This window comes from Lotus japonicus, chromosome 1 (genome assembly GCF_012489685.1).
Source record: "Lotus japonicus ecotype B-129 chromosome 1, LjGifu_v1.2".
Lineage (NCBI taxonomy): Eukaryota > Viridiplantae > Streptophyta > Magnoliopsida > Fabales > Fabaceae > Lotus > Lotus japonicus.
This window is the reverse complement of record NC_080041.1, coordinates 117,097,809-117,119,700: the sequence shown is the minus strand read 5'-3', so window position 1 is coordinate 117,119,700 and position 21,892 is coordinate 117,097,809. Positions and strand designations below refer to the sequence as shown.

At 35.7% G+C, this 21,892-nt stretch overlaps 1 protein-coding gene across 1 annotated transcript; it reads right to left on the bottom strand.

Annotated features, from left to right (window-relative positions):
- Positions 1 to 1,176: 1,176 nt before the first annotated feature.
- Positions 1,177 to 4,404, bottom strand: LOC130729697 (F-box/kelch-repeat protein At3g27150). The gene is made up of 2 exons (XM_057581526.1): positions 3,810 to 4,404; positions 1,177 to 2,965 (listed from the first exon to the last, which is right to left on the bottom strand). The coding sequence occupies exon 2, from the start codon at positions 2,864 to 2,866 to the stop codon at positions 1,643 to 1,645; it is 1,224 nt and encodes a 407-aa protein (XP_057437509.1). The 5' UTR covers positions 2,867 to 2,965; positions 3,810 to 4,404; the 3' UTR covers positions 1,177 to 1,642.
- Between the last annotated feature and the right edge of the window lie 17,488 nt (positions 4,405 to 21,892).

Here is a 21,892-nt window from a genome sequence, read left to right as displayed (position 1 = left end):
ATATATGTTTGTTTTGTATGGTTGATATATTCACCAGCCAAGAACCAATCTCACTAGCTAGTGATGTTTCTGATCAGGTACTCAAATTTAAATGATGAGTCGATCTTAAGTGCATCAAGGAAATAACAAGGACATCAAAATGTGAATCATGACCCCATAATTAATAAAGAGATGGAGATCATGGGGCTTGGTCAATTCTTCAACTCTTGATTTATTGTTGAATGAACAACAATCAACATCAACAAAGAACATGGTTCACTTGACACACAATAAGATTTCCCCATCTATTTACTTAACTCATTACTTGTGTTTCCTATTTAATTAGTTTTAAAACCTAAGACACAAGTATCTATTATGATGTTTAATTAACGCTATGTATGAACTTGCACTTCTGCAGTTGTTAAAGGTAGGATTCTGGAAAAATCAATTATGTGAGGCAAAAGTATAATGTTATGCATTATGGAGAAATATACTCGACAACAACATTCTCCATGACCTTCCTCTAGCTCTTCATTAGTTATGGGGCCAAGATGCATATTACAATGATTCTGATATTGAGACATTATTACTTGATACACTGAAGATCCACGAAGTGGATAGAGGCTAATTAAATCATGGTGTAAAACACTGAACACATGAAATATGAAAGTGTTATTTCATTTGTCAAAGATTGAGTTGATGGCAATTAAGGTTGGAGAGGGTGGAGGGGACGAATGACGAGCGTAACAGAGTCAGAGAAGAAGAGCTTAGGCAGCGGAGAACATGGTGATCGTTGCTCACATTGCTTGGGCTAGTGGCGGAGGGCAGAGCTGATGATGGGGTAAGCTATGGTGGAATAAGACAATGAAAAGAAAATAACAAAATAATAAACTCTAACTTGACATGCTGACAGCGTAAAATTTTAGTGGTTCAGTTTTGATCATTTTTTACAGGTGTATATTAGGCGACACCCAACTTTTATCCCAACCTTCTTCACTTTCATTGCTTTTTCTTAAAGTAAATAAGATACTAGCTTATCAAGGTTCATTCTTGGCTACGAGGGTTAGCTAATTTACTAATATTAATAACAACTAGCATTTGCCTGTAAACAAAAAATCAAGGTCCATTCTTCAATTAACATCTTGCCACAAATAACTAAATCAGTTCCCCTTGATGTAGTATTGCAACTGGAGACAATGAACTGAAGAGTCTTTTACTCTTTTAAGTACATAGTTAAAAATTGATATTCCAAAACATGATTTAAAATCCATACATTAATAACATAATTAGGGCATCATTCAGAACATGGAACAGAAGCAATAGCATTTGAGCTATATGAAGCTCATTATCTGATTTTCTGTAACAACACTAAGATGCACTTACCATTGTCACTACCTTACCAATTTAACGATGGAAATTAAAGAACAAGTTACATCAACTAGCTTTGCTTCAGAAAAACACAGACACACACACATGAGATGATAGTAAAAGCAAAAGGATGGATAAAACTTAGACACAGTACTTTACTTTACGTACTGTTTATGTTGTTGCCCAATGTGAGCAGAAGCTTGATCGGAAGATATTCCTAGATCAACCCTGCAAGTTTTATTCTGGAGATTGATTTAAACTTTCAAGCTATGTTATTGCTTGAAATTCAGACTTTTCAAGTTCCCATCACAGCACAATTGCGAATGAAGTGATTAAGCTGAATGCTACCACATTCAATCTGCCTCCATCGCAGTTTCTCAGCGGTCGGATCAGGGCAGCAAGTATACATTGCCAGAGCACGCTCTGTGTGAGACACAGAAGGCGCACCAATAACAAGTAACTCATCACCAAGAGATTTGAACGCCACACCCCAACCTCCCTGAGCATCAGCCCGCACCGGAACCCCCCCGAGCTTCTTCCATGTATTACTTCCCTTGAGATACACTTTCAGCTCATTGGAAGAAGCATCAAGCGAGTAAAGCTCGTTACTCGCGACTGCGATGAGAGGCGGTGACTGCGAAACTGAGGGAGGAATATCTTTCAACATGTCAGGAATTAGGCTCCAGCTGTTTGTTTTTCCATCATAAAACTCTCCACAAGTGAGGTCCTTATTATTCTCATCTTGTCCACCAATGACATAGAATTTGTTATCCATGAAACAACCAGAGCAAAATTTCCTCTTCTGATTCATCTTTGGGAGAAATTCCCAAGATTGTGTCTCAGAGTTGTACTTCTCAGCAGAATCCAGGACTTGGCTGTAAGATTGTGAGTCAAGACCGCCAGCAACAAAGGCTATAGAACCGCTGGTAGCCGACGCGAAAAGGCACCTTGGGTTGATCATGAATGGTCCTTTAAACCATTCGTTTGTTTCCGCGTCAAACCGCCAAATAACCGCGCCATCAATCTCCTTGCCTGAAACCAAGAGTTGTGAGCCTGCTGAGAATGATTCTTTATCTCCATACTCAAAGCTGTAATCTGATTGAATTGGAGGGAGCTTCCTACTTTTCTTGAAAGGCCAGTCCATTCCCCACCAGTTGCTCTCACCACTGGCTAACATGAACACTGAGGGCTCTTTGATTCCTAACTCCTTTCTGATTTTGTAGATCTCGCCGCTCTTGAATAGATTCAAGAACCGCTTGTTTAGGAAGCACAGTTTCCAGTGCTGTGATCTTGGAAACCTGGCCAAGATCATTGTCTCTAGCTCGTCGCTGAGACTCGGAACAATATAATCTGCATCCTGAGGTAAAGGTTCTTCATCATGAGTTGAAGAACCGTTGCCGTCGGAGGGTGGTGACAATTCGAGAATTCTCATCTTCTCTGCTGGTGAATTATAGTAACCAAAGTCAAAGGCACTACCAAAGTTTGAAACAAGTAATGCTTTTTTATTGGCCATAACCATAATAAGTCAGGTACAGGCAAATGCTTCTTTTTGTGTTCTGCCTCCCTCTAAATCTTGACAATAGAAAATTTACTACATATAGCCAACAATTGCCTGAAACTGCATAAAGAAGATCCAGACAAAAGTATCAGCAACAACAATTTCTTGTTTGAACCATTATGAGGCATTAAGAGCAAGACATATAAAAGCATAACAAGAATTCAAATTCTCGGCTGCAGCTAATGAATCATCTCATAAACTCTTCAATTCACTATGGTTGTTTTTTTATTTAGACTAATCATAGCCTTCAAGGGTTTATAATTGTGTTGGAGAGAGCTATAGAGAACCTCTGTTGCAGAGAATCCAAATTTGAATCATAAATACATAAGTTGAACAAGGCGAATTCAAATTCTCTGCGGTCTCTTCAGCTAATAAATCATCATAAATTCCTAAATATATGAATTAACTCTTTATTTAGATTAATCACGGTCTTAAATACAATATAAGAGCATATAATTGTAGGAGAGAGTTGTAGAGAACCTATGCTGCAAAGGATCCAAATTCTAACGGTAAATACATAAATTGAACAAGCACACAAAGAAATCTGGAAAACAAGAATGAAAACCAAAAATCTTCCCCATATTAATCATTATGATGCATTAGATACACAATTTGAACTAAACAAAGAAATCTAACAAAACAAGAATGAAAACTAAAAACCTTTCCATATGTTGGATTCTCAAAACAGAAGGAGAAACAAATTTTAAGAAATGATTAAACTTACATCTTCTCACATGCACAAAAAAAGTAAGGAATTAACAAATTAAGTAAGGCAATTCCATTTGTTGGGCAACAAACTTTCGAGAATAAAAGATTGTGAATCTCAGTCCCAAAATGATTTAGCTATGGCTATTGATATTGTTCATAGAAATGCTTGCAATCCATCTTGGAAAAAGATACTTACCCAGATGAAAGAACCCCGAGCACAGAAAGTAAAGAGCATCACTGCCATCACATCATGGCAGGTTGATCAGCATTCATAGAGAGAAACACCATAAAGAAAAGCTAAGATTTAAGCCATGGGTTTGTGCATATGTATTCAGATATTCAGAAGCGGAAGAAAGCTTTCAAAGGTGAATGGAGGAGAGAAACGCCAATAAGGAAACGCTTAGACATAATATAAAGACCAAAACAAAGTGAGAGAGAGAGATAGAGAGAGGGAGAGAGAGCTAATTGCAAAAAGGAAACGTGTATTGAACAAAGGGAATTAAGCCAAGTCAAAGGTAGCAGTAAATGGAGTGTTGAAACGTTACAGAACAAGCAATCAAAACACAGAGAAAAGAGACGTTAGGGGTGGCCTAAGGCTCACATAGCTTGATGATAACAGCATAGAGGTTGTTTAAGTAAAATTTGCAGAGGAAGAGAGTGAAGGAGAAAGAAAAAATGTGAGTGAATTGGAGTGTGACTTGGTGAAGAAGAGAATAAGAGAGAGATCCAACTCTGAGACACCCACCATTTGCTGGAAACATATGCTTAGTTTACTATATTATGCCTCGTTTTTGGGCATTAAAATACACTCCCCCAAATAATAGTTTAATTGGCATCCTCATCAACCACACCATCACCCACCATATTTTTTATTAGCCCATTGGAGAAAAAGGTGTGTGAAAGAGAGAGAGTGCACTGTGCTCTTCATACAGTGACTGAGCTTCCCATGTTGCTTTGCTACAACACTTCAATGTTAGTGAATAAAGAATGCAAAAAATAATACAAGGAGGGAAGGAACATAGGGACTCAGTTTCCCTTTATCTATTTAACTGTTTGATTGATTTTGTTTTGGTTTAGTTCCACTTTGGTCCTATTAGTTTAGTGATTTCTTGATGTTGGTTTTCCTATTTTATTTTTCTCTATTTTGGTCCTTATAATTTAGAAATTTTGCATTTTTGATTCCCCGGCCCTCCTTTCCTTTGTCTCTCAAATTGAATGAGTCTTTAATTTTGGTACCCACATTTTTTTTATATTTGCATATTGTCACGACCCTCTCTTGGCCCGTGACCGGTGCACCTCCTATTAACAAACAAATCTCAACTAGCCTGGCAAGGCTAAGAATAAAATCAAAGTATGGATGCATAATTCAAATTATCAATATCTACTGAAATTTCGATAGAGTTTCCTCTATATTTTTAACATATCTATAAAATAAGTAACACTTGTCAAAGCATATATCAAGAATCCACAGCCAGAATTTACATCAAATCAAGATAGAGCCCACCAAAAGCTCTCAAGGAACAACAAAATAGAATACTTACATATTAAGACGAGTTCATACTCAAAAGTAAGAAAATGACTCTCTATCCCTATGGTTGCATCAATTGGAAAGTCGACAAAAAGGAAAGTGCTAGCCACTACACAATGAAGGCCTACCAAATCAAACGACAACTAATAGGTAGCTCAGTAAAGCACGTGAATATGCTACACTGCTCATTGTGAATCTAAAAAATGATGGGGTAAGTCACAAAGACTAAGTGAGCACAATAGATAAAGTGTACGCAGAAAGGAGAAGCAATCGAGGCACAATCATTAAAACCAAATATATATATATATATGATAAAGTGTAAATCATTATCCTCATAAATATTTTATATTATATTTTATATATATATATATGTGATAAAGTGTAAATCATTATCCTCATAAATATTTTATATTACTACTCCATATTATTGAAACTTCATACATATCCACATGACCTATTGATTTGAAAATTGTATATTAAAATTGGGAAGTAATTTCAACCTTCTTCATTCAACATCAATAATCATCATAAATCATGGGTCTTGCCTCACCTGACATCATCTCAAACTACATGCATATAGGCTGCATTGTCGCGTCGTTGCAACAAGCAATGTCTCATATGGGTTCTATGAGAACAAAGACCATAGGTCTCATTATCTTTTCATTGCGAAAAATGGTATCTCATATGGGTACTTTGGTCACCAATCCCATAGGCCCCATATTCTCTTTATTACGACGAATGGTATGATATTATGCACACAAAGTGCATATGTTTCATTATCTCTTCATTGCGGCGAACAATATGATACTAAGAACACAAAGTCCATAGGTCACATTATCTCTTTGTTGTGATGATACTATGAATGTGAAATACATATGCCGCATATCTTTATTGCAATAAACGGTATGGTACTATAAACAAAAAGTAAATAGATTGTATTATCTCTGCGTTGCGATGAATGGTATAATACTATGAACCCAAAGTATATAAGTTGCATTATCTCTTTGTTGCAATGAATAATATTCCAAATGAACACACATACTTTCAAACATACAAATATGAAAAAATACATCATGCATTCCTCCAAATCTCATTGAATATCATCTTCCTTCTTATTAGAGTAAGTTCAAAATTTGACATAATCATCAAAATCACATTCTTGAATTCCAATAATCTTTAAAAGAATAATATTGTGGCAATAATCATCATCATCAAAATGAACACACATACTTTCAAACATACAAATATGAAAAAATACATCATGCATTCCTCCAAATCTCATTGAATATCATCTTCCTTCTTATTAGAGTAAGTTCAAAATTTGACATAATCATCAAAATCACATTCTTGAATTCCAATAATCTTTAAAAGAATAATATTGTGGCAAATTATATCATGAACAATAGAGTCTAAAGAAATATAACAAGTTCTTAAAAGCCAAGGACTTGCATTTAAAATATAGAGAAATTGGTAAAAAATAATTGAAATGAATGGCTAATTATTTCATATAGTTCAAGCAAGGAATGAAACTGATAAACATAAAGTATAATATACATAAAAAAAATGAAATTTAGACTCAAAAGGCCCAATAATTAGGAGACTTAACTTACCCCTCCTACCAAATCTCGGAATACCCTTCATTGGAAACACGCGTGAAAAAACATGTTCTCCAACACTAAAACTCCAAAGATTGAAACCTTCGATCTGAATATGACCTAGGTATACTCTAAGAAGTCATCATGTGAACTCGAATCATCTTAATTTTCTCAATAGCCTCCTGATATAAATATGGACCTACAAGTTTAGACTCTTTAGTTTCAAACCATCCAATCGGTGATCTAAAATGTCTCTCGTATAAGGCTTCAAGTTGACCCATATGAATACTAAAATGATAGCTATTATTATACGCAAACTCCACCAATAGCAAATACTGATCCTAACAATCTCCAAATTCTAACATACAAGCACAAAACATATCGTCTAGAATGTATATCATCCTCTAAGACCAGCCATCTATATGAGGGTTGAAAGTGATGCTCAACTCAAACCTAGTCCTTCAGACTGCCTAAAAGGATCTCCAAAGTTGAGTTGTGGACTGAGGTCCTCAATTTGATATTATGGACAGGGGCACCCCATGCTGACATTATCGTCTCTATATAAAGCTTTGCATACTAATATGTCATGTAGGAGGTTTTCATAGGCAAGAAGTGTGCATATTTTTCAGCCGGTCTACAATCACTTAAGTCGAATCGTAACCTCGTTAGTTTTTACGAAACTCGAGTACAAAGTTCAAAGTGATCCTTTCCCACTTAAAATTTGTGGTAGTTAAACTGACGGTAATTAGCATCATTTTGTCCTCCAGCGATACTACATGTTCCGCCCATCTCCCTCCTCCTCTACCACCTACTCCTTCGGCCACAAAATCAGTCGCCATCACCCCCTTCCTCCCTCATCTTCTAGTGCTGTCACCATATTCAATACATTCTGATGGTATCTTTTCAATCTGGATTTTTCATTTTTCTAATATTAGTATCTCATTTGTCAAGCACCCACCTGCGCTAAAGCCTAAACCCGAAAGAAACAAGGAAAACCCCATATCACAACCCCAAGCACAACCAATCCAAAAAGCTCTACAAAAACCTCTAAACCAATGATCAAAGGTAACAAAGAAAAGAAGAAGATATAGGGCAACTAGGACCCAACCATACAAGAAACCTAAGGCCAACAAACAACTGTCTATGAATCATCATATAACCTGGGGTGAGAAGCTTTAAGATGCTCTGCTAAACTTGATATGGCTTCCTCATCAAACTCGTTAAAGACAACAACTAACCGCTTGGCAAGTATCCAAGATCTCCCAGCTCTTGTAAAAGCTCCAATAGTTCCTTGGGCCTCAGAAAGAATCAGAGAAGACTCCTTGGACTAAGTAAGCTCTAAAACCTCTGATTCCTCAGCAACGTCTTCGGTCAAAGTGACTTCTTCCTTCTTCTTTCTACCATTTCTACCCACTTTCTTTGGACGACCTTTCTACCATTCCCCATTTGTGTGTTTTTACTTTTGTTTTTCTGTGATGAGTATCTCATTTGTATATTATGCTAGGTTTTGCATCCAAGTGATAATGTTTCCATAAAATATGTTATGATTTGGTTTTTCGAAGTGTATCCATGTTGATCAAGGGCAACGACAAGGGCGATTTGGCACAGCACCTATGTAATTGTTGGTTTTAATTTGCTTTAAATACTCTAGATGTTAAATTTTTTAAAATTTATTTTGTTAGGTTGTGTTTATGTTATGAATTGGTTTGCCAAAGCATAACCAAAGTTCCTTGTCTTTGTACTACCACAAAACGAGCTTCCAAAGACAAATAAGTCGTTCTCAAAGGACAACACCCTGCAATATATGGCAAGTAACAATCTCAAAGCTCGTGAAGAATAATGAAACTGGTTAGCTGTATGTTGCTCATTTACTGTTTATGACCAGTTATATGAAGAATAATGTTTCTCATGTTTAGATGCAAAAGTGGGAACACTATATAGAAATTATTGGAATATTCTTATGTTTGAGTGTATTGTATGTTAAAGTGGGAAGCACTAATAAGAATTCTACAAATATTCTCATGTATGTAAATATGAGAAACGCTGTATAAATTTTTTAGAAATATTCTCATGTTTGAATGTATTGTATGTAAAAGTTGGTATTGATGTATGAAAAGTATAGAAATATATTGTTTTGATGTAGAATACCTATTGAAAATCTATGAATTAATAATTTAATAAAAAATGAAATAACCGTATGATATATTGTAACACTGGTGAATTGAAAAAATTTAATAAAATGGTGGTTGTCGAGGTTTGTGTTTCTTTGAAATGGATTTAGGACTATTAATTCTTAGTGTATTTTCTTAATTTTCATCCATGTTTATCATTTCGTTAAGTTTTGTAATTTATGAGTTTGATATTATGTAATGCGGTTATTTCATTTCTCACACTTATTTTTTTATTATTGTCAGTCGTAGCTGATATTCAAATGCAAGCTTTAGAGTAGCCCCATATAATCAACGCCAACTTTGGTGAGGTAACATCAGTCACTTTGTCACGTATGTTGCGTCGCCCTAAAGTCAACATCGATTGACTTTATTAGTAATTAGTGTCAACTCTTTAACATTTACCTTAATGTCGACACTAATACGATTATTGCGCCAAGTTTTGACCAATTAGCATCGGCATGTGGCAGATGTACGCTATTGGGCTTTTTTAGTCTACCATTCTCACATAAAAAAAAAAACCATAATAAGATACATCTTGTTCACTTCAATTTTGATAACTTATAAATTATGATAGTAAGTGAAAATATATACAGTGGAGTACAACATGAAAAATTATTTTCCCCGCCCGATTATCTACATAAATTATACAGCACAAGACTCTGTATAAAAAACACAGGGCAGTATAGAAAAGAAATTATACTGACAATTAAGCTATGAAATAAAAAGTTCAAAAATTGTGCTAACAAGTATGCAAATGATATTTTTCAAATCTGATAGAAGCTTCTTTTGAAAACGAAACATAGAATAATGGGAAGGAAGAGACCAGTAGGTAGAGAGAAGAATAATTGAACAGTGCTATCAGTCTCTCCTTTAATTTGGCCAATAGCTGCCTTGTACCAAAGCTCCTATAAGAAAATAATACACCACATAATTTAAGCTTCAAGGCACTTATGTGATAATTGTATTTAATTTCTTAGTAAAGAAAAAAATAAAAGGATTCTATAGTCTCTAAATTATAAACTATATTTGTTGATGAAATTGGAATCTGACAACACCAATTTTATTGACCACTAGTGATTTAGTTTGGTGGCATCTTTACTATTTAAAAAGGAAGAAGAAAGTACTGTGCGCCATTAATTCTTAGGTTACCTTTTTCTAGGAGGAATACAGTATAATTTACATATCAAAGAAGAAAAGACCACTAGTGTTGTGCTTTTTGGTTCGGATACAGAATCACCAAAACAAAAACTCATTATATTACTTGATACTCTTTCATTCATTTGGCCATTAATTGGGATTCATTCTCCCATTCATTTCATTTTCATTAATTTTTTATTTTTAATTATCTGTCTCTTCATTTTCTATTAAATTCCTAATCAAAGTAATCATAATATTTCTCATATTTTTTCCCAATTCTTTTTCTTTCTCTAAGTGGAATCAGAGTGTGAATGAGTCCAAAAAAAAAAAAAGAGTGTGAATGAGGTTATATTTTATGATTATAGCACAAAGACATACACACGTTGAACAAAATCGGAAACCAACGTAGATTAATGAACTGTACATGTATGTGATTCTTGGTAAGTCTGCAAGGTCATATTCCTTTTGCACTATCATTAGTGGGGGTCATCTTGGTACCCCTACACTTATGTGGTAAAACTTTATTGATGAAATGAGCTTTCTTAGATTTTGATGATGAAGTATGCGCTGTATTTTAAAATTAAAATTAAAATCAAAGCATCTTTTCTTATAACTGAATCAGCTGATAATTTCTGGCACAATACAAAAAAATACGAGATTAAGCCGCACAATTTTTGCTTTGTTCGTCTAGAAGTCCATATAATCAAAAAAGATGTTGACATCGTCTATCAAGAACAACGTCTACTCAAGATATGAAGACATTGTCTATTGTCTCAACACATGGAAAATAATCAACGTTCAAGGAATGGATTCTCAAGTTTAGAAGATCATCCATCTCTTATGTTAGAGGTTAGTTTGTAATTATAGAGAAAGAGGATGAAAAAAGTTGGGGTTTATTTGATTGCAGTTTTCTTTTTCTGTATTTAATATTTAATAATAATTGAAAATTTTATTTGAATGAAATGTTTTCGAACATTAAAAAATAGTAATTTGATAACTAAAAATAGAAACAGAAGATATCTATGTACTGTTTTGATATTTTAGTTCTAAAAATTGTAAAATAAAAACAGTTTTTGAAAATAAATTTTCAAATTTCTTCCGTTTAAAAAAAAGGAAAACAGTTTTAAATCTCTTATATTATATTTGCGAATTGCAATAGAGTACACTCTCATGACAAAGATGTCCCTTGATCACTCTTTTGAGTTTTTCCCTCATTTTTTCAAGTTTTCTTTTTTCACTTGATCAATATGTGAGTGACACATATATATATATATATTTTGCACATTTAAGATAAAAACACGAGTTTTACAATTTATTTTTTTGATTCATCAGAAAATTAACAAAGACGACTAGACTAAAAGCAAGAAAACGAGTCTCTTAAGATGAAAGGTTCAACTTCCACTGGAGGTCTCTCTAGAAATTGAACTCCCAAAGAAACAGAATCCACACCCAAGTATGCCAAACAGTCAGCTGCAGAATTGCATTCTCTAGGGATCCATTGAATAGCTATCTGCCACTGTCTACGAAGAAGATCAGTCACTTCTCCTAGAACCGGGCAAAAGGAATGGCTTGAAGTGTACAATGATAGTGCAGCAAACAAAACACATTTTATAATAAAAAACTACTGCAAACTCTCTTTCAAATCTAGTGAATTGTCAAATTTGATGCATGATTATTACTAGTTTTTTTAAGCACTACAACTTGAGCATTCATTTGAGTTTCAACTTTTACTTGCTTAAGCACACTCAACCATTTAACTTGATATCCGTTCTCCCTCTTCGTGCTTAATAAGGCTTACATACTCTATAAGCACTACCACTTGAGCAAATTCAAGTGTGAAATTATCTTGAAGAATAATAATATAAATGAAAAAAAAAAATTGATACTCGATTTATGACCCTCACTTTTAATGTGATTTCTACTTACTTACACTACATTATATTATATCCTATATAGTAATGATATGTAAATCACAGAAGTTTGGACACTCAATTTTTGACTTCCAAAACGTAAAAAGTTCAAAAAAGAAAACATAAAATGTAATTATGATTTTTTGAAACCGGCACAAGTAATTTTACATATGTTTTCGTATGTGAAATTTGTGATGGTATGAAACTGTCACATTCACATTTTACTTTGTTTTTTTTTTTAGGGATTACAGTCTGTCTCAAACTACTCGAATGTCACACAAATGAATGGAACTATATACACTATCAACAAATCATTTTTAGATATTATATTCTAATATTCTAACAAATTATAAAGTCGTTATAATTTCAACAGACTGCAATGGCCAAATCAAATTAAGAACTATTATGAAATGAATGTAATTAAAATACAAATTATGCATAAGCATTAAAATAATATACTTCAAGTGAACATTCTTGTCATAAAAAAAACTGTATATTGGGTCTCAGACCCTCCAAATTATCAAAAAAAAAAAAAAAAAAAACTGTATATTCCCTTCCAGTATATATGTCTTTAAAAATTCATGATAGACAACTTAATTAGTAAAGTATTGTAATTGTTCTTAAAAAAAAATTCATGATAGACCTGATTATAAATTAATTATAGGGTAAACAAATTTAGGGTCACACCAAAATCACAGATCGAGAAGATGCCACGTCTCAACATTAAGCATTAATTTTTTTTTTATTTTATCTAATCTTCAGAATCGTCTCCGTCGTGAATCCACTCATCAATGTGATCGACTTTTTTACATGTGTTTTGTATGAGCGTCTTTAAGTATTTTTTTTTCTACCGCAATCGATCATCAGCTTAGTAAAGAAGAGTAAGGAGAGGGAGGATGTATATGGGTGAGGAAAGGGATCCGTAAAACTTGGGAGTCTTTTTTCAGGTTGTAGGTGGAAAGGTGGGGGATGACAGAAGAGAAGTAGAAAATTCTAAAAAGATGCGTTGGAAGAGAGATGATGGAAGACCTTCATATTCGCTCACATTTAGTACTTTTTTCTAGTGCTGTGAAATATGACGTCGTCAAATTCTTTTACGGTATCAGTATCAGTATCCGTAATTCTTTTTTTCTAGCTTATTGAGCCTAGAACCTCTCGCATTTGAGGCTTAATAGGGTTGATTGGCTCGCACTTTGGCACTTTTGATTTATCTAGGTTGCTGGTGCGAGAGCCCCGATACTCGTGGTCTGCTCCTGCAGCTGGCTTGCTGAAAGTGAATGTTGATGGATCGGTTCTGAATAGCTACGGTGCAAGCTGTGGTGATGTGGGGAGAGTTGCTAATGGTCAGTGGATGATGGGCTTTACCATAAATTCGGGAGGTTTTGCTCTGCAAATATCTTTCTCGCTGAGTTGTGGGTGGTGTTAGTGACGATTGAAGTTGTGATGATTATGGATATACCTCAAGTGATTATTGAAATGATTTCTATGACGTGATTCGGGTTATTGAGTCTAGCACTAATGTTGACTATCTGCATGCCGAGTTGTAGCGGCCTATTTCTCGAAGTTGTGCGCTCGTTTGTTTCTAAAGAGGATAGTGCTTTAGTGAATTACTTAGCCCATGTTGGGCATATATAAGTTTGCATTGGTAATCGTTTATTATATTTTCCTATGGGGGAGTGTCATAGTTTGCTTGGACATGATCGTTTAGAAGCTGCGTTTTTTTCCGTTCTAGCGTTTTGTTAGTTTTTTTTTTTTTTTTGAGTCTAGCCCCACCATTTTAAAAAATAACAAATTCTAAAATTGTAAGATTATATTTTCGTAGAAAAAGTAAAGCTTTTGAATTTTCCATTGATTGTATATACCCAGTTTTTTCCATTCAAAATTTATGTGCTAACAATTTTTTTTTTATTTTTCTTTATAATTGGTTCTAATTTATGTAGGTCTCACCAAACTAAGAGTAAACGCAATGATGTGACATACTTTTTGACTAAATATGCGACTAGAGTGCGATGCCCGTGGCGACTTTGGAGAGTTCCTCCAACTGATGTAGTTCCCATGCTGTGTCAGGATGTTCTGTTTTAGTCTTTTTTAATTTTCCGTTGTAACAAAAAAAATTCATATAATTTAGTAAACTCTATATAAAATTTGATCTATTAAAGAGAAAATATTAAAAAAGTGCAAACAGAGAGTCTGATATGAGAATTTCAAACAAAAATTATCTATATGTACTAAATTAGTTTTGCATTGCTGAGAAATTCAGAGACGTATGCTAATGAGGAAACTATTTCTAAGTACTGTACTAGTAACATCCAATCAACTACCTGTTTTCTTCTCATTGGCTTTCAACGATTTAAGACCGGTGCTCTCTCGAAGGGTTATATTAAATAATTCTTTTTGGACAACTACCGATTATTTTCCCTAAACCAATGCTTTTGGGGCTACTAAAAAACTATGCTTCAGAATTGGTACAAGGAAAGATTTAATTAAGCGCCCAAGCTTCGCAATTGGAGCTCACAAAAAGTTATGATTATTTTTGCAGATTTGCAAAGTACATAAAGAACCTCGTTTCTTCTTCAACATGCAATGAACCTTACATTACATGTCATTCACGCAAAGGATATATATCTATGCTAATGCAATCATGACTTGGATACTATTCATATTATACTTCAATTGATAATTAATTATACGAATTTGATCAGAAAAACTATTAAGATATGTACAACTTACTAATGATATTTGAATTTAATTTATTTTATCATACACTTTAGATATGGTGTTAGTTTCTATTTTAGTTAGTTACTTCTTTTTCTTTTTATAGAGTATGGATTTCCCTTTCTTCTTCTTCTTTTCACATAACCTGCTTTCTTTCTAAAATTTATGAAGGTGGGGAATAAAATAGTATTGGTATTACTCTGGTGTTCATAATGGAGTGTATAGCACTCTGTTAGGAATATATGATGTATTGTACTATTAGGATTAGGCAGAAGTAGCTTATTCTGTAAGCTGCTAGTCTTAGTTATAAATAGATCAATTGTGTACTGTGTCAATTACCAATTATCATAATAATAAAATTCAGTTAGAAAACTTTCTCTCTCTTCTCTCCTTTCTCTCTCTTCTCTCTTTTCTGTTTTGTTTCTGTTATGGTATCAAGAGCTTGAAATCTCGGAGACTCCATGGCTAGCGCCGGAGATCCACTACCTACCTCGCCACGCCCAGCGCCGCCATCACCGCCGCGTTCGCCGCCGTGCGTTCAACCCCTGAATGTTACGTCATCACTGTTACCACGCAATTCTACAACGTTCTCTCATGCGATCACTGAGAAGCTGTCAGATTCGAACTTTCTTCTCTGGAAACAGCAAGTTGAGCCTGTGATTGTTGGTCATCGCTTGAATAAGCTTCTGGCTGAGCCTTCAATTCCGTCAAGATTCCGCACTGATGCAGAGCGAGTTGCTGGAATCGTGAATCCAGCATATGAAGCTTGGGAGCAGCAAGATGCTCTACTTCGATCATGGCTCCAGTCTACAAGTTCAGCCTCAGTACTCACAAAACTGATTGGTTGTAAGTTTTCCTATGAACTTTGGGAAAAATTGCATTCACAATATCATTCTCAGACTCAAGCTAACTCTCAACTGTTACGCATGGAATTGAGGAACACAACACTAGGCACAAAGACTATTGATGAATATCTTACACGAATTAAGGCAATTTCTGATTCCCTTAGTGCTATTGGTGATCCTGTTAGTGCTAAAGAGCAAGTTGATGCTGTTCTTGAAGGATTACCAACTGAATATGAATCGTTAGTTAACCTAATTCATATGAGTGCAAAATTTCAATTGTTGTCATTGCAAGAAATTGAAGCCTTGCTCTTGGCTCAAGAAGTTAGGGTTGCAAAATCAAAGAAGACTATGCCAGAATTCTTTGTGAATCTTACTCAGACTGCAATGTTTTCACAATCTTCCCAAGGACAAAGTATAGTGCCTGCATCACCAGTACAGCAACAAGTAAACACAGCAGTGAATAATCTAGTGAGTGCTCCACCTGCACAATCTTATGGCTCTCAGCAGTATCAGGATGGTTCTTATGATAACAGAGGAAGAGACAATCGTGGTAGAGGAAGAGGAAGAGGCACTGTTAGGTGTCAAGTGTGCTTCAAGACTGGTCACAGTGCCTCAGTGTGCTACAATAGATTTAACCCTCATTTTGTTCCACCTCCACCACCCTCTTCAAATGGTTACTCTTCAGGCCAATCTTATTCACCTTCTCAATCACAAGGATTTGTTCCACCACCTCAAGGCTATGTCCCATCTCCGCCACAGGGCTTTGTGCCCCCTCCTCATGGCTATGTTCCATCTCAGCCACAGGGCTTTGTGTCTCCTACTCAAGGTTATGTTCCCTCACAGCCACAAGGCTACATGCCTGCTGCTCATGGTTACACTGCAGTTCAGAATTCTCAACCTTCCTTGCTGCAGGGACTTCCTTCAGTCCCATTTCCTATGTTTTCACCACAACTTCCATCATCTTCAGTCTATGGTCAGATGCAGATGCCTACCTTTCCTCAACAAGCAGTGTCTTCTGTCCAAGGTTCTTGGCAGACTCAGCAATTGGTTCCTATACCTCAAGCTCCTTCTTCAGTTCAGGCTACTTCTCAGTCTCAGGTTCCACAGGCATTACTAGCTACCACAGGGGCAAGCTCAGCTTGGTACCCTGACTCTGGTGCATCACACCATGTGACACCGCAAGAGCACCACATTCAGAAGCCTGAACTCTTTGAAGGACCAGACCAGATCTTTGTGGGTAATGGCCAAGGTCTGCATATAAATACTTGTGGTTCTACTGTTTTTAAGTCTCCTTATAATCCTAGTGTTGCTTTGTCTCTCACTAATCTTCTTCATGTCCCTGGTATTACCAAAAATCTTATAAGTGTGAGTAAATTTGCACGAGACAATAATGTCTTTTTTGAGTTTCATGCTAATGATTGTTTTGTGAAATCTCAGGGCACTAGTCAAGTCCTTCTTCATGGAAAACTTGAACCTGATGGTCTCTACTCATTCTCCAAGTTGTTGATTCCTTCATCATCTAGTTACAATAAGTCTACTTTCCCTGTAGCCAATCCTTTGATGTTACCTAATTCCTATACTGTTTGGCATAATAGGTTAGGCCACCCAAGTAGTGATGCTTTACATGATGTAATGAGTTCTTGTAATATACACATACCTAAGAAATCTCCCTTTGATTTTTGTAATGCTTGCTGTTTAGGTAAAGCTCATCGCTTGCCTTCTACTCAATCTACTACAGTGTATCATTTTCCACTTGAATTAGTGTTTTGTGACTTGTGGGGGCCAGCACCCTATACATCTTATGGTGGTTTTCAGTATCATTTTTCCATTGTTGATGCATATACCAGCTTTACTTGGATTTACTTGCTTAAGGCTAAATCCGAAACTTTCCAAATATTCCAGCATTTCAAAGTTATGGCTGAACTTCAATTTGGTCATAAACTTAAGGCTGTCCAAACTGATTGAGGGGGAGAATTCAGAGTCTTCACTAATTTTTTAAAGGTCAATGGTATCCAACATAGGGTTATTTGTCCACATACTCATCACCAAAATGGTGTTGTAGAAAGAAAACATCGACATGTTGTTGACTTGGGCCTAACTCTTCTAGCAAAAGCTGGCTTGCCTTATAAGTTTTGGGATTTTGCATTCCAAGCTGCTGTTTACCTCATAAATAGACAACCTTCCAAGTCTCTTCAAGGGAAAATTCCTTATGAGGTCTTGTTTCACACTAAACTAGATTTTTCCTTTTTAAGAGTCTTTGGTTGTTCATGCTTTCCTTTTCTTAGGCCCTATAATTCTCACAAACTGAACTACAGATCACAAGAGTGTCTTTTTCTTAGCTATTCAAACTCTCATAAGGGTTACAAGTGTCTCTCTGGTGAGGGCAGATTGTACATATCAAAGGATGTCATTTTTAATGAATTTTCATTTCCCTACCAGAAGTTGTTTGAGTCTCCTAACCTCACTGCCTCTTTACCTTCTGCACCAGTCACATCCTCTATACCCTTATGTTCCTCTTTTGATCCTTCAATGCATCAACATGGATCTAATACTTCCTCTCTTACTGCTGGTATCTCCTTACAATAACAGAACCCTAGTTCTACTCCTTCATTAGCACATCAAGCAAGTGTCTCAGTTCCTTCTTCACCTGTCTCCCCAGGGTCTGATTCTCAACCTCCATTTCATTCCTCTCATGCACTTACTGCTCCTGTTTCAGCAAGTGATTCCAGTGAGACTTCTCCTGTGTCTTTAGCACCACAAAACACACATAACATGATCACTAGGTCGAAAGCTGGGATTGTTAAACCTAGACTACACCCCACACTTTTGTTAACTCACATGGAACCTACAAGTGTAAAGCAGGCCTTGGCAGATCCACACTGGAAACAAGCAATGCAAGATGAGTTTGATGCTCTACAGAGGAATCAGACATGGACTTTGGTGGATTTACCTGCTGGAAGACAGTCTATAGGGTGTAAATGGGTTTTCAGAGTCAAAGAAAACCCAGATGGCACTGTTTAGAAATACAAAGCCAGGCTTGTTGCCAAAGGCTTTCATCAACAACCAGGGTTTGATTACACAGAGACTTTTGCTCCAGTAATCAAACCAATCACTATTAGAATTCTTATAACCATGGCTTTGACACAGAGTTGGGTTATTGAACAACTAGATGTGAATAATGCATTTCTTAATGGGTTCTTAGAGGAAGAAGTATACATGGATCAACCTCCTGGTTTCAAAACCAATGATACTCTCAAGGTGTGTAAGCTTCAGAAAGCTCTCTATGGCCTCAAGCAAGCCCCAAGGGCTTGGTTCAATAGGCTACACACAGTTCTACTGCAGATGGGCTTTGAAGGCAGTAAGTGTGATCCTTCTCTCTTCATTATGCACAAGTCTAATGCTGTTGTGTATGTACTCATCTATGTAGATGATATAATTTTTACTGGTAGCTCTCCTTCCTTGATTAATGAGATCATCACTCATCTTGACACTACCTTTGCTCTGAAAAGATTGGGTCCTTTGAATTATTTTCTGGGAATTGAAGTCAAAAGAACTGCCACAGGAGGCTTATTCATGACACAACAGAAATACATCCGGGATTTGCTTGACAAAGCAAAGATGCAGGGTTGTAATCCACTTCCTACTCCTATGATCAGCACTTTTAGACTTTCCAAGGATCAAGGTATACCATTTCAGGATCCAACACATTATAGAAGCATAGTAGGAGCCTTGCAGTACCTTACAATTACTAGACCTGACATAAGCTTTCCGGTCAACAAAGTTTGTCAGTTTATGGCATCACCCCTGGATACTCATTGGGGAGCAGTAAAGAGAATTCTGAGGTATCTTCATGGTACAATTTCTTATGGTCTTCATATGAAGCCAGCCCTTAACTATCCTTTACAATTAAGGGGATTCACAGATGCAAACTGGGCTACTGATGCTGATGACAGAAGGTCAGTTTCAGGAGCAGCTCTTTATCTTGGTCCCAACTTAATTTCTTGGTGGTCCAAGAAGCAACAAGTGGTTGCTCGCAGTAGCACAGAGGCCGAATACAAGAGCCTTGCACACCTTACAGCAGAAATTCTTTGGGTTCAATCTTTGCTGCAGGAACTCAAAGTCTCAGCCTCCACACCTCAGCTTTACTGTGACAATCAGTCCACGGTTGCTCTTGCTCACAATCCAGTTCTACATGCTAGAACAAAACACATTGAGTTTGATTTGTTTTTTGTCAAAGAGAAAGTGCTCCAAAAGCAAATTCAGGTCCAACATTTGCCAGCAGATCTGCAGATAGCAGATACCATTACTAAACCTCTGCCTACAACTAGATTTCTTACCTTAAGGAACAAGCTGACTGTGTGTGATGCTGCACACACACCCAGTGCAGCTTGAGGGGGGAGTAATGGAGTGTATAGCACTATGTTAGGAATATATGATGTATTGTACTATTAGGATTAGGCAGAAGTAGCTTATTGTGTAAGCTGCTAGTCTTAGTTATAAATAGATCAATTGTGTACTGTGTCAATTACCAATTATCATAATAACAAAATTCAGTTAGAAAACTTTCTCTCTCTTCTCTCCTTTCTCTCTCTTCTCTCTTTTCTGTTTTGTTTCTGTTATCACATAACCTTCTTTCTTTCTATGGAAGCTCTCGAAGGAGGCATGGCAGCAGAGGTCTCACGAACAGTTTCTATGGCGGGGTGAGGGGGCATAGATTAATGAGTGACATTTTTATGATTATATTTTTGGGTTATTAGTACTCAAAATCACTGAATCATTGTTCAAAAAAAAAATCACTGAATCACATAAACTCTCACTCAATATATTATTTTTTATCAATACAATTAATTTTTAAAAAAGTAATGGGCCAAAAAAAACTAATGGGCCAAAGTAAGGACCAGTGGATCCATGGGCATGGCCTAATTCCTTTCGGTCTTTACCTTGAAAGATTTTTGTTTTGCTAATTGTGTTTAGGAAGAATTTTTTATTTTTTTTTGAAACTGTGTTTAGGGAGAATTTATTAATTCAAGTTTGTATTTGTATTTTTTTTTTGTCAATATCAAAGCTTGTGTCTGTTGTAGTAATTTTGGAGGGAGATATTGTTTGGGCCTTAAAATTGTCTAGCCCAAAATTTCTAATAGGGTTTATATGAGCAAAACTCCCCTCCTTGTTCGTCATCAACCCAATCACTTAGCCGTTGTAGTGATTACAAAAAAAAAAGAGTGTAAATTCAAATTTATCATATAATGATTACTTATTTAATAAAAATTGGTCTATTATAGAAGAGCTAGCCATAAATTCCTGAAGAGTGAATATTTTCCTCTCCTCACCTGTAGCAAAAGATATTAGGAAGAGTTATTTGGGTTGAGTTTTATTAAAAGCTTATGAAATAAGCTTATGGTTGAATGTTAATGAAAAAAATGCAAAAGGTTTATTTATTTATTTTTTTGAAGGTTTATATTTGTTAAACACTCACAGCAAAACTTTCGTGTGTTCTTAACCAACTTAGATATATTTCTAAATTGAAGTGCTCCAATTAACAAAAAAAATCTGAATTGTTAGTTTGATTTGGATCATCCGATTCTTTAGAACGACACCCTAATTTAAAATAGTAAGTAATAAAAATACAATTACACAAACTATCTAAAATGACTTATCCCCATAAACTTCATTTATTCAAGACTTGGACCAATCCCATTTTCCAAGTGCCATTTTATTTTTACAACAAAGGAAAAGAAGGAAAAGAAGTGCAATATTTTTTATAAGGTGAATTTTGTGGTACCCGCAATTTTTTTTGGGTGTGATACCCACATTAGGTGATTCAGTAGACTAATGACATGTTGTAATTGAATTTATAATTCTCAATGTTATAATTCTAGTCCCAATAGTACTCTCATTCATTGGGCAACTCAACTGTCCCCCGACGACCTTTGTTGACGTCCACCACGACCTTGCAGAGGTTGTAGTGAATCTCGACCTTAAGACGTCATTAATCTTAAGGTACATTATTGAGAAAATACAATTGATAACTCATGTGATACATGAGTCTTTACTATTATGCTAACTCATTTAGGGTACCATACTTTCACCTGAAGTAAGGTACTACATCAAACACCTTTTTATAAACATCTGGTATGAATCATTCTTTGGATGACGCTAGATTTGAGATTTAGTCATAGTAAAGGTTCTTCATTCCTTTCCAAAGTATATTGTGTGGGGTCGAACCCGAAAGGTCTTCCCACACACTCAATCTGCGTTGTCAACTGAGCTACCCTTACTGAGTGTACAAATTTAAGTATGAGTATGGGATAAAAATAAAATCAAAACTCAAAAAGGTCCCATAATCTTACAACCTTACATTTTACAGCAACAGCTTCA